This window comes from Pyrgilauda ruficollis, unplaced genomic scaffold (assembly GCF_017590135.1).
Source record: "Pyrgilauda ruficollis isolate IOZ18807 unplaced genomic scaffold, ASM1759013v1 scaffold15, whole genome shotgun sequence".
Lineage (NCBI taxonomy): Eukaryota > Metazoa > Chordata > Aves > Passeriformes > Passeridae > Pyrgilauda > Pyrgilauda ruficollis.
Genome location: NW_024513654.1, coordinates 11,090,187 through 11,102,951, shown reverse-complemented (window position 1 = coordinate 11,102,951; position 12,765 = coordinate 11,090,187). Strand labels below are relative to the sequence as shown.

Sequence of the window (12,765 nt, the reverse complement as noted above, 5' to 3'; positions counted from 1 at the left end):
GGTGAACTGAATTACTCACTGGATTTTAGGAGTTGTAGTAAGAGCAGTACTGGACAATATCTTCAATATAGCAGAGCCCCTCATGGAGACCAGAGTTGGCTGTTGAGAAGGAGGGTGAGGCTGAAAGGAATCTAACTTTCTTTATTATATATTCAAGCTTGCAGAAGTCTCTTGATTCATTATAGGACAGGATATGAAAAGTGCGTGGTAAGGGAGATGCCTAAAAAAATGTATTGTACAAGAGCTGGGGTGTTTGAGCAGGAGATAATATTTGCTGAAGCTGCATCTCCAATGCTATCAGAAATTGAGTTTTCTACCTTGTTTTTATAATCTTTTTGCTCATAAAATTTATTTCACAGACAGAGTTGTCCTATGACCAGCTTCTGTGCTCTCTTTGGGGGACATAAGACTCCCATGAACTAAGGTGGGCTTTTCTCTGGGCTGGTTTGGTCCAGTATTTGCCCTTTGTCCCAGGCAGCATAGAGCATAGGCTGTGTGTGTGGACGAGAGCTGTCCAGAGAGGGCTTTCTCCCAGTGCAGCATGTGTAAGTGTCCTAAGCAGTTCATCTACTGTAGTTTCCCAGAAGACTTTCAGGATGGCATTGGGGGCATATCCATGACCAAAAGAGATGTGTGGTGGCAGCCTATAAATGCCTGCTCTGCCCCGTAAATCCCTGACAGAACCCAGGGCCTCAGCGTGAGGAGGCAGAGTGCCCTCATGGGGGAACTGAGTAGAAGAGTAAGGACAGTTTGTGAGGCACTCTGGACTTTGTGAAGAAATATAACACTCTGAGAAGTCGGGGGCAGCTCCTGAGGACCTGTGAGGTTTGCTGCTTTTCAGCTGGTGAGATGAGAACTGAGTGGAATGGGGAACTGCACTCTGTCAGGGCTCTCCCTAGTGAGAACAGCGTTTTCACCTGGCTGAGATGAGTTCAGGTGTGTCTCTGCTCAGTGTCTGAGGGTGGTGGGTCACAGAACTGGGGAGCTGTTTTGAGTAGCCACGCCTGTCTGTGAAAATGTTGATGAATGGCAAACTGCATTGAGTGGCAGGTGTGTGTGTCTTAAGTAACATATAGTTTAAACTGGGGCAGAATACCTTGCTTTAATTTTGCCTAAGTGACACATACTGCTTGAAACCAGACTAGTATTTCTTTCAAGCTGTGTGAAGTTTTTTTTTTACATGAACAATGACTACGCCTCTGAAAAAAATGCTGTTCTAAATGCAGTTTCAAAACCTATTCATTAATGCCCATGTACACAATTTCAGAAATGTTTTTTTTCCACATGAATAAATAAATTGGAAAATCTTACATAAGTTTAGAAGGTGGTTTGGTGGTGTGAAATCTATTTCTTCCACTAATCTGAAAAAATCCCTCTGTCATTAAATCCTGGTCTGTATAATATAGAGGTTAACCTACAAATAGTGCCACAGGGTTTGTAAAGGGAGGAGAGGAACAGCCATGCATGTGATTGTAGCTTTATGTCCCACTTTGGCTAACGCCTCAGCTCTGCTGCTTTGTCCCTTGTAGTCTTATGCTCAATAAACATGAAAGATTGGTCTGTAATAGCAATGAATGTACCCAGATGCTTGCACTATAATTAAAGGCATATATCACACAATAAAGCACATTTGAATGAAAAATCTTCCCATTAGACATGTGGTTCACATTTATTTCCCCTTATTGTTAAACTTCTGGAGTATAACCATTGATGGAGTGTAAGGAGGGACTTCTAAAGGGCTGCAATGTGAAGCCCCCAGGGGCACAGAAAATTTTCCTGTTGGGCTGGGAGGGCACAGAGCTCCTCAGTGCAGGCTGACCTGCACAGCAGCATTGGCTTCATCCGCGTGGTTGGTGGATCCAATTAGCACAGACCTCAGACCCAACACTGCCTAATGATTTTTAAGTTGAAGAAACTGGACTAAGGGATCAACCTGGCTTTGAGACAGAAAAATCAGCAGCCATTAGAAGTTATTCACTCTCTTGTGAATGTTAAAGAGCTGATCTGAGGGAAAAAGGAGTGAAGCAGCCTCTGCAGGCAACAGGAGCAACCTGAAACCTCCCTCTGCCTCTGGCTGAGCCTCTTGGATGCCAAAGGAAGAAATTCTGGTAGATAACTCCTGGTGCACGTTGTAGCCTCTGGTAGAAGGAGACAGCTCTGCCATCTCCATCCCCTTCTGATCTCTTCATGGTCCCAGTATTGTTCCCTTGTTCCTGTTCTCTACTTTAGTCCTCTCTCAAACTCTAAAGCTGATTTTGAAATGGTTAAAAGAACGTGGAGAAAGGAATAAATAAGCAATCAGAAAAGTTAGCCTTCCCTTAAAATGCCATTTCTATTTATAGTACCTTTTGCAAGTTGCTAAATTATTTAGAAATGATTGAAATGTGTTTTGATTGACCAAATTGAACATATTTTTTCTCCAGATTTTCAATTTTAGGAAAAAAAAAAAAAGAAAGTAATATTTTTCATCTTGCTTCTGCACCACTCTAGCATTTCTGGAGGTAGGGGAAAAGCACAAAAAATAGAGAGCCTTTTTTTCACCCAGGGCTAAAACATACCTTAAACTCTTTGTGATACTCATTTGTGACACTGCTGCAGCTGTATCTGGATTTCTTTTTCCACTAGAAACCAGTCATGGAGTAGAAAAGCAAAAGATGCTCTGCTCTTAGCAGATATACCAAATTTTTGGCTGAGTGTGCTTGGTGCAATAAGGCTTAAGAAAAATTGAATTTTGAAGGTTTTTAAATGGACTTTTTTTTTTTTTTTTTCCATGAGTTTGATCTACTTTTGTCTTTTTCTTGGAGATATAGTGGCAAAGCAGAGAGAGCCAAGTCTTGCTTTCAGCATCAGGTTTAAAGTGGACCCATTGAGTGAAAGCATTTTTTTAACTATGAAACCATGAAACGTGACATCAGTGCATTGTCTTAACCTGTCTGACTTCATTAGAAACCAGGTTGAGCTATACAAGTACATCCTGAAGTCAGACATTTTCAAAACATTTGGTCTTTGTTCAGAAGATCCCTGACCAGTGTTTTACTGTGGTGGGATGGAGACTGTTTCTTTTGCCTGAAGACCTAGTCTTACTGATAAGCTTGTGAAATATTTTTCTTCAAATGCAAAAACCCCCCAACTTCCCAGCTTCAGAAACCTTTACTATTTTTTTTCTCTCTGTATGGGGCAGATGACGAAAATGTATTTAGTATTTAATTTCTGTCTTGTCTGGTTTTCAAAATACCCTATTTTTAGTGTCCCATCTATGACACAACATCTGTAGGGAACTGAGCAGCTCTGGTGAGTCTCAGACACAAATCAGCCTGGGCATATTCTCTTTCCATGCCTAAGAAAATCTGGCTGGACAAATTGTAGAGAAGAACCTTGGGCTGCAATGAGGTTGCTTGATGCAGCTTTTAATCACCTGGAAAGGAAATCAAAGAAAAGAGATAAACTGGTCCATTTGTTTTCATTACAATTACTAGTTTTTACTACTCTGTGTAAACAAAGACCATAAATTTGGTGCTGGTAGACTTCTTTCTACTAAGTTCAACCCCACAAGCTGTTACACAAATCTTTTGGCTCGAGATGTAGGATTTATTTTTAGCTTGTTTAGTGTGGAGCTGTCAAGGGTGCCTTACCTGAATTGTGGTTTCCAGGCAGCTTGTGACAAGAGAAGAAAAGGATAAGCTCTTTTTTTCCATTATTTAGGGGTCCAGAAGCACTTCCAAGTTTCAGATCTTGGTACCACTGGAACCCTGCCTTGCAAGGTGCCAAGGATAGGCAACTCCCTGGGAGGAGTTGGAAAGAACAAGAACAGACAGTCCTTGAGGTGGTTATTAGCCTGAAGGTGACATCAGCCTTTGTGTCCCTGATGGTAACTCTTCACACTCCAGGGATGTTTCACTGAGGCCCAGGCTGAGGGGAATAATGGAATACAAGAAAGAGAGGAATACTCCAAATTTTTCTTTGAATGCAGCCTTTTCTGCTGTGGGTAATAAAGCCACTTCCATGGCAAGGGTTGCTCCTGACCTGGTTTCAGCCACACAACTGAAGTATTTTAGACCTGAGTCCTGTACCTACAGTGCTGCAAGTAACACGTCCTGCCTCCAAGGAGAACCTGAGAAGGGGATTTCCATAGACCCCACAGTTTAAACATTACACTGATGCTGTGAAAGGCAGAGGTATCCATCTGTCCTTAAAAAAGCAGGGATGGAAGAAGTGATAAATAAGTAGGGCGTTTTTTTGGGGTACCAATAGCTGTCTTCATGGCTGTACTGAATCTATCCTGTCTTCAACTGGTCATTGTCAGACATGGCTTATCTGTTCTGTACTTTAGAGACTGAAAAATATTGTGATTTTTTCCTCCAGTTCATTTTCCTTCTAGGAATGACCTTTCTGAAATATTAATGATGACACCCTTCTTTTGCAATTTCATTTGTAACACAGAAGTGTAGAAAAAAGATACACTTTGAGTTTTCTGAGAATTTGAAACTTTTTCTTTAATATTTTTCTAGTGCTAATGTTTTGTTTTTTTCCCTTCTGTAGAGAAAATTTAAGACCCTGCAACAGACTTTCTTTTCTGAGTTATCCTTTGCATGCAGTCCAATTTCCTACAGAAATGTTGACCTAATTTTATTTTTCTTCTGCCCCGGTTTGAGTTTTTGGCAGGCACCCTCCACACATCTTGTAGATTTTTTCCCACCAGCTCTGGCTGAGAAGGTGCTAGTTTGCTTTGTGCTTTTCTGGGATCAGAGCCATCTTTTCATGTAAGCAATCTGAGCTACTGCTTGGGATCATGTTCTTCTGAGGCCAAGCAGGCCAGGCTAATCTGACCCTCCTCTTCCATAATGTGCCTGCTGCTGCCAAGTTATTACCACTAGATACAATCTCACCCTCGTGCATTTATTTTGAATACATCTTTCCATCATCTGCTGTATGTATTGTCTGGAGGAAGTATATTTTTTGTGTAATAAATGAATTGTTCCTCTAAATGCATGTACACTTTATCTGACATCATTTGCAACCTTGGATGACTGGCAGGCAGAAAACTATGGAGTGTCTCACCACATGTTTTCTCAGGCCAATAGACCTGATTTCATAGCAAGAAATAATATTTGATTTTATTTGCTGATAGGCTTTTATATATGTTCCTGTTGTCCTCCTTCTTACATGTGTATACATGAGAGTCTATAAATATCAAAGATCTTTAGTGAATTTCTTTAGTCTATTTTCTGTTGCTTTTCAGTCTATAAGTGACATCTATACATGCTTCTTGCAGTGATGGAATGCACCCAGGATATTGCATGCTTGGTCTTTCTTGGGCTTGTCTTCAAACTTCATTCTTCTGTGTGCTTCCCCCATGAACACTGAGCAGGTCATGAAATCCATCTCAGCCAGATCATGTGTCTCTGGTGGGGTCATCTCCTTCTGCACTGATCACTGTGAGCTTTTTTAGTGTTAGGAGAAGCAGAAGATTCTAAGGCTTGAAAAATGAGCAGTTTTAGAAGTGTCTTGCCTGTTTAAAAATGAGCTTTGGTGTCTAGCTCAGACATGGATAACTAACATCAGGGGGTTGAGTCTCCCTGTGTTTCCTTTATTGCTCTTTCTTCTCTACTCTCTCTATAACTAGAATTGAAGCAGACCAGTTTATCATGCTGTTCCAGTTCTGAGAAGCTTTACTTTTCCAGAAAACCTAAACCCTTTTTTTTTTTTTCCCCCTAGCTCTCATTGGTAAGATAAACAAAACACCCAAACCAAATTAATTTCCCACAACCCTGAACAAGATCTTCCAAGCCAGCCAACATGATGTGTCACCCTGAGAGTTTGTACTGGAGAATTGCAACAGCATTTTTCACATGCAACACTGTGTATCTGTAGCTCCTTTCTTTACAGTTCTGTAGTTCTGAATGTGTTTCTGGCATGTTGCTTGTGTTTGTGGCACAGAATCTGACACCAGGGATAAAGCTCCTTCTTTAAGGGGCTTGCCAATTTACTTGGAAACAACGCTGGTGTGAAATAAAACGTTGCTGCTGTTCTTAGAGTTTGAAGACGAAGCATTCTGCCTGTGGCACATAAAATCCTTATGATTCAGATTTGTGCTGAGCAAAACAAGCAGGAGTTAAGGTCTGGGCTGTAGTGAAACAAAGTTGGGTATCACTGAGGCTGCCAACATCTTTCCTCGCACAGATTGTGTTCTTGGTGAGCTGCAGGACTGTGTTGGTGGATGTGATATGTTTGGTGCTAGCTATGTTTGCTAGTCCTTGAGCGGGAAGTATCATGATGCTGTTTGGATAAATATTTGCCATTTACCTTTTTGATGGTACAGCCTTTCCTGTTGTAAGTGATAGGTCTGACCAGATTCCTGAGTAGAGGCAGAGTCAGATCCGCTGCATGCCACTCTTTAGATGGATCAAGAGACAAGACCAGCCCAGACAAACATAAAGACCCATGATGGTCTTAATTTTTCAGTCATCAAAGTCACATAACAGAGGAGGATGCAGAAGGGCCATACCCTCACAATACCACCCCCATGGTACACTGGAGTCCACCCCTCTTGAACCACTGTGTTGGAGTGCTCCGGGAGGTGGAAACGCCAGAGATGACTTGTCACTAAAGAGCCAGAGCAGAGCTTTAAAATGGGAACATCTTGGCACCATACCTACATAATTTTTTTTCCTTTGCTTAGTATTCAGCCTTAGGACAAATTAATTTATATGGAATTCTGCTGTACTTGCCACTAAATTTGTTGTCTTTTCTAAAGCTTGTCTTCCCCTGTGAAGGGAGATAAACAAAAAGTATATGTATATATTCAATTTTAATGCATACTAGAAATCACTTTATGGAATGTTTTATTTATTTATTCAACACTAACCTTTGCATTTGCATCTGTAAATAATACTATAAAACTGAACTGGGCCAGAGAGTTCTTTTAGGGATTTGTTCTGTCATACAGCTTTAAAACTCAGTCATCTGGTTAAAATTTGAAGTGGATGCCCAGAGTAAGTAGGTGAATAATAAATAAAAATTATTGAAATGAATAATATCCTCTTTATCTCTTTATCTGAAATCACATAAAGGCTGCAAGTTCAGTTTAATCCTTCTGGCATCAGTCAGTCTGAGCTTTAATAGAGAAAAGACAGGAAAAAACTCAGACCAACAGCTGGTCTCTGGTTTTTAACTTGATACAGAGTGGGACACTGGGAGATACGAATGGTTGAAAGAGATTGCGCTTCATGTCACTGAGCTTTCTGTAGCTACTGCTGTTATGCTGCTGCAGAAGAAAAGGAAATGCCAGGGGCAAAAGATAAAAGAGAATCGAAGGAAATGGCCGTACGTTGTTAATCCTTTCCTCTCGTGGTGAGAATGGTTAATCCATTGCGGAATACAATCAGGATGCTAGATCCACTTGGTCTTGCTTGTGAGCATGACTTAACTGGGACTAAGTTGCCTGAAGCCCGGCTAACTGGCACCTGTAGTCAGGACTTACAAAGGATAACCAAGTTTTTTGATGCAACTGCCACAACTTGGTCTGTGCTGTGTAAGCCATGTCCAGTGACTCAAGGAATATTCCTGGCAGGAACTGTGCTAAAGTCTGAACAGAGTCGTAGCACTGTAGAATTTTGACTTTGGGGTGTGGATTCTCAATTATTTTTTCTAAAAACCTATGTGTTCTGAGAATTAGTTATCTTAATATTGATGCTGACTTCATAAGCCTAATCTCAAATTTGGACTAGGAGTTTTCTTTTCCTGGCTCCTTTAATTAAAAAAGACAAGCGATTCTTTGTTGCTTTATTTTGTATCTACTCAGAATTCCTTTTTGGGCAGAGGACTCTATCATATTTTTTTAGGCAATCACCTGAAAAGCAGAGGAAGTCCGGCTGTTGCGGACTTGTAGTACAGTATGTTACCCTATCTAGAGACAGTGCTAAAGAAATGTGGCCAAATTAGAACATTCAGATAATATCTGATCTCCTGAAGAACATGGGGCAGAAAAACTTTCTTAATATTTCTTACAAGCTTTGTGGTGTTGGCTGAAGTTCACATAATTGGAGACCTTTTTGACTTGAAGTTTGAAGGATGTGCTTTGATATCTTTCCTCCATATGTGTTTTACTGGCAGCTTGAGCTGTTACTGGCTAGACTGGCATTCCTGTTGGCATAAATACAAAGGCCTGATTCTTTTGTCTTTACACATATCAGTTGCTTTAGGTACTTGATGGAGTCTGAATTTCAGTTTCTGACTTTCTTTTGCTGACTGTACAGTGATTTAGTTGTGTAGTTGAGTGCAAACATAGCAAGAATGAATTAACTGCCTCAGGCTTTGGACACTGCTCAAACAGCCCTTTCCAATCATCTTTCTAAACTGATATATGGTCCAGCTCTGATGTGGCTGCTGCATCTCTGTGGTCAAAGATGCTGCCTGTTCAAGAAAGGTTAATATTCAGTGTGAGCACATGTGGTTTATCTTCCCAGTCACTCTTAGCCATCCATCACAGTGGTGCCACAGGACACATCACTAGGTTGTGAACCCTTCCAATCTGAACATGGACGTGCCTCCAATTTGCAAATCCAGCTACTGAAATCAAATGCAATGCAGAATCTCATGCTTAAATGCTAGTATTTTCCCATTAGGGACTTAAATTTGGCTGTTACAAACATTGAAGTTTTTTTTCAGTTCTCTTATCTACGTCCTTAGCTGGCAATCAACCCTTGTTATGTTAGACCAGAATATATATCAGATGAAATTTATTTGAAATCCTGATCAAAATGCTGCCTGATATTTAGTCCTCTGTGATCTAGTGGTAAAGCATAGCAGTTATTTCTCAAAGCGTATTTTTTTTCTCTGAAGGACCAAATTTTTCATAGTTGGAGAAAAGGAGCTTACATATGTTTTGATTGTGAGAGGATGCATTGTGGGTAAGAAAATAATTACATGGAGAATGGTGCTTGTGATATTAAGCAGAATATATATGAAGAAAATATATGTCTGAAACTCAGAGTGGAGTTGCATGGTAACTTGATTACAGTACAGCTGTGTCATTTCTTAACCAGAAAGACTCAAAAAGATCATTATATTGAAAATTTGGCTTCCAAGGAGAGTCATGTCACTATCTTTGGTGTTTAACTAATGACCAGGTTGATTTCTAACTTATCTAAAAATTTAGATATCATTGTCAATATTAGAAAATATTATATATTAGGATATTATAATATAATATTATATATTAGGAGCAATTTATTTTTCAATACAGAAGAGGTTTGATTCATTCCATAAAAACAAATCATGGCATGACCTTGAGTCACTATCTCATCAGAGTCATGTTGACTAACCTGATTTGTCTCTCATTCTATTTGATGCTAAAAACTCACATGTCACCTGCTTCCTATTAAGCAAAAAAAAGCCAGGAGAACAGCCAGCTTTGTTATATGGCAGTCAAAGTGAATGTGTTGACAGCTGAAATTTGGAAGGACAAAGTTGTTTGACAATGTTTGGGAAGAGACAACCTGCTTTTTATTCTCAGGAATCCAGTCTGGTTTAAGAATAAAGGGAAGTCATTGCCTTGTTAGCCTCCCCTGGCAGTGAGGATGATTGATAATTGTGTAAAATTATTGGGAACGATCCATTCATGTTCTTTAATCTGAGCTGATGTTAATATTTTGTCTATCAACAGTCTTCCTTCTTTTTCATCTGAGTTTATTCTTTCTCACTCTCTCTGTCTTCCAGCTGTACAGCTCCATGGACTTCGGAAGAAAATGGCAGCTCATGCATGAGCGGGTCACTCCAAACAGGTTTTACTGGTGAGTGAGGGCCGCTGGCTTGGCTTCCTTTGGGTGGGTCATGGAGGGGAGAAGAGCATCTAACTTGAAGGGATTGGTTGCTTTACCTGAACATGAAGTATACCCTTGGTTTTGTTCATCATCAGTGATATAAATTCAGTCCATAGAACACACCTTGCAGTGCAATAGTCTCTCTTCTTGTCTGATAAAACGTGGTTTCTTTTACAGAGAAGTACAAGTCTTTTGATATTTGCAAAACTCCTGCTTCTTCATTGTACGCCTGCTTAGAGTAACACAGAGGAGCTGTCCAGTGCCTCAGTGACAAAGCTGTGACCATTAGACTTGCTATTTTTCAGCCCTTTAGAGAGTTACTTTAGCCTAGAACACAGTCTTTGTGCAGAGCCAGCCACTCTGACCAGTCTCCTTATGCAATCTTGGTGAGAAGGGATGATTCACTCTGCTTTTAATCACTCTCTGAGGAGCCAGTTTTATTATAGTGACTAGTGAAAGCCCAAGATCCGCAGTTTGCTAAAAATCTGCTTTGTGACTCAATTCATTCTCATTTCCTAAGTGTCAACCTCTCAAATTGGAAGAGTGTCTTAAAATCAGATGATGAAACAAATTTAGTTCCTATCTCCAGGCTCAGCCATCTCAGATGCCTCTTTTCCAAACTTCGCTGCACCATGTGAAGATTCAAGAATTGACTTTTAGAGAGAAAAAAGTATAGTTCTTCTGGAGTTGAGTTTAGGATTTGGGGCTTGAATAAGATTCTTAATGCCGTACTTACTATATGCCAGATGATGGGGTGTGTGTGAATGTGTAGAAGTGCTGATTTACAGAATCTCTGCATAGCTAAAAAAAGCGTCTGGTTCTTAAGACCCAAAAAGATTGTAATATTAAGGAACCAGAGGGCTACATTTTGGAGGGTTAAAAATAAAAAGAACTTGGAAAACGTAAAAATTTACTCCCAATTACAAAGCATGATGCATATCTATATCTATATCTATATATCTTTGAGTCAAATTCTCATAGAAGTTTTTGCACCTCATTGAAAGCCCGTGGAATCCAGGCACAAAATATCTATAGATTGTGTTTTCAGTATTTCCACACCTTGCAGTGGAGGTAGACTCCTCATTTTAAATTATCTACATCCTTCTTCAAATCTCTCTAAACATCTTTTAGACTCCAACATTTAAAACATTGACTTTTTGGCACACGGTCTAGCGATTTCCCTTAGTGTCCCTGAGGAATTTGGACAGTGTGAGAAAATTCTGAACACTGAGGAAAGAAAGTTTTAAGGTTCCTAAGTCATACAGACCTGCAAAATATATCAAAGGTCTAGAGCTTGTCTGTCTGTGTTACTGTTCCACAATTCCATAATGTTGGAAAGAAAGTAGTTTTTCTCTCCTGGTTCTGGTGGCAGGTGGATGATTGACCTATCAAAAATCCTTTGATCTCATTGTTCATGCTGAGTGCACATGACAAAAGCGAGTGTAGATCCTCTCCAGGTGTATCCTTCTGTAGAGCAGAATAGCTGGTCCTTGGAATAATTTTACCCAATCCTTCAAATAACAAAAGTGAGCTTAGGGGAGAGGCTTTCTTGGAGGATAAAGTGCAAGGGCTAAGCTGACTTTGGAAGAAAAGCAGAACCTCTTTTTAAAGGACAGGTTGTGTTGTTGTGCCTTATTTTCTGCTTCCATATAATAGTGGTCAATGGAAATTGCCTGTTTGTCCATTTGACACCCAAATGTGTATTGTTTCCCACAGTCTACCTATTTTTTCATTGTCTTTTGCTGCATGGTTTGAACACTGTTTTTTAGCAGTGCATTATGTCTGTGTTTCAGGTGTCTTTTTCTCTTAGGAAATGTACAAGTCTTCTATAGCTAAAACTCATAGGACATAGACTTAGAAAGTTTTATTCCACTCAGAAACAGCAGAGTCCCATGGAGAATAAGCTTCCCAAGAGAGTGAATTAGGTTTTTCCCAGAGTGGGAGGGATTTGAAACAATCCATAGTGCAGGGATAAGAGGTATTGAAATTGTAGAACATAATAACTCTCCTTAGCTGTTTTATTTCTCTATTTCTTTTCTTTCCCTTTAAAGCTGCAAACTGTGATGGCCTGCAAGTTCTGGCTTGTAAGATCTGTACAGAAAAAAATGCAAAAACCATTTTAGCCTCTGAAATTTGTTGATTTTTAGTGTGCTAAAAAAGAGAGAGAAAAGTGGGTATAGCTGTAATTTTCAGAGGGACTTAAGCCACTACTCTGTGAAGCTCAGAGAATCATAAAATAGCATAGGTTGGAAAGGACCCTTAAAATCAGCTAATTCCAACTTCCTTGTCAGGGCCAAGGGCACCTTCCACTAGACCGTGTTGCTCAAAGCTCCATCCAGCCTGGCCCTGAGCACTTCCAGAAATGGGACATCTGTGACTCCTCTGGGCAACCTGTTCAATTGCCTCATCAGCCTCACAAAAATAACTTATTCCCATTATCTGTTCTAAACCTACCATCTTTAAATTGAAAGTCACTACTCTTGTCCTATTACTACATGTTCTTGTAAAAGCTCCCTCTCTTTAGCTACTGAAAGGTGCTGTAAGTTCTCCTGGAGCCATGAGGTTCACACAGACCCACCTCTCAAGTCTGTCAGTCTCTCTCTGGATGGCATCCCTTCCCTCAGGTGTGTTGACTGCAGCTCTCAGCTTGCCTGTGGCAAGCTTGCCTTTCCATGTCACCAGCCTATCACTGTCCCTGTCATCAGTCTATCAAATACTACGTTATTGAACCTCTGAATTAAAACTTCCAAGAAAGTTGAAATAGTAAGGATATGGAGATGCCAAAATGAGACAAGCTGCTCTTTTGTGCTGCTCTGCATTGTTCATTAGCAGAGGCTCAGGTAAGCATCCTTCATTAAACAGGATGGTCTCTATCTGATTGGAATGCAGCTGGAGTTATCTGGGGCAGGCTTTGCTGAATGTGTTTGCCTTCAAAACATGACTT

The 12,765-nt window shown here is 40.2% G+C and overlaps 1 protein-coding gene across 1 annotated transcript in view; it reads left to right on the top strand.

Moving 5' to 3' along the window:
* Positions 1-12,765, top strand: part of SORCS3 (sortilin related VPS10 domain containing receptor 3) — a 266,055-nt gene that overhangs the window by 158,478 nt on the left and 94,812 nt on the right. Inside the window, exon 6 of the mRNA XM_041461143.1 lies at positions 9,718-9,791. Within this exon, the coding sequence (XP_041317077.1) occupies positions 9,718-9,791 (74 nt within the window). The remainder of the gene's footprint in view (positions 1-9,717; positions 9,792-12,765) is intronic.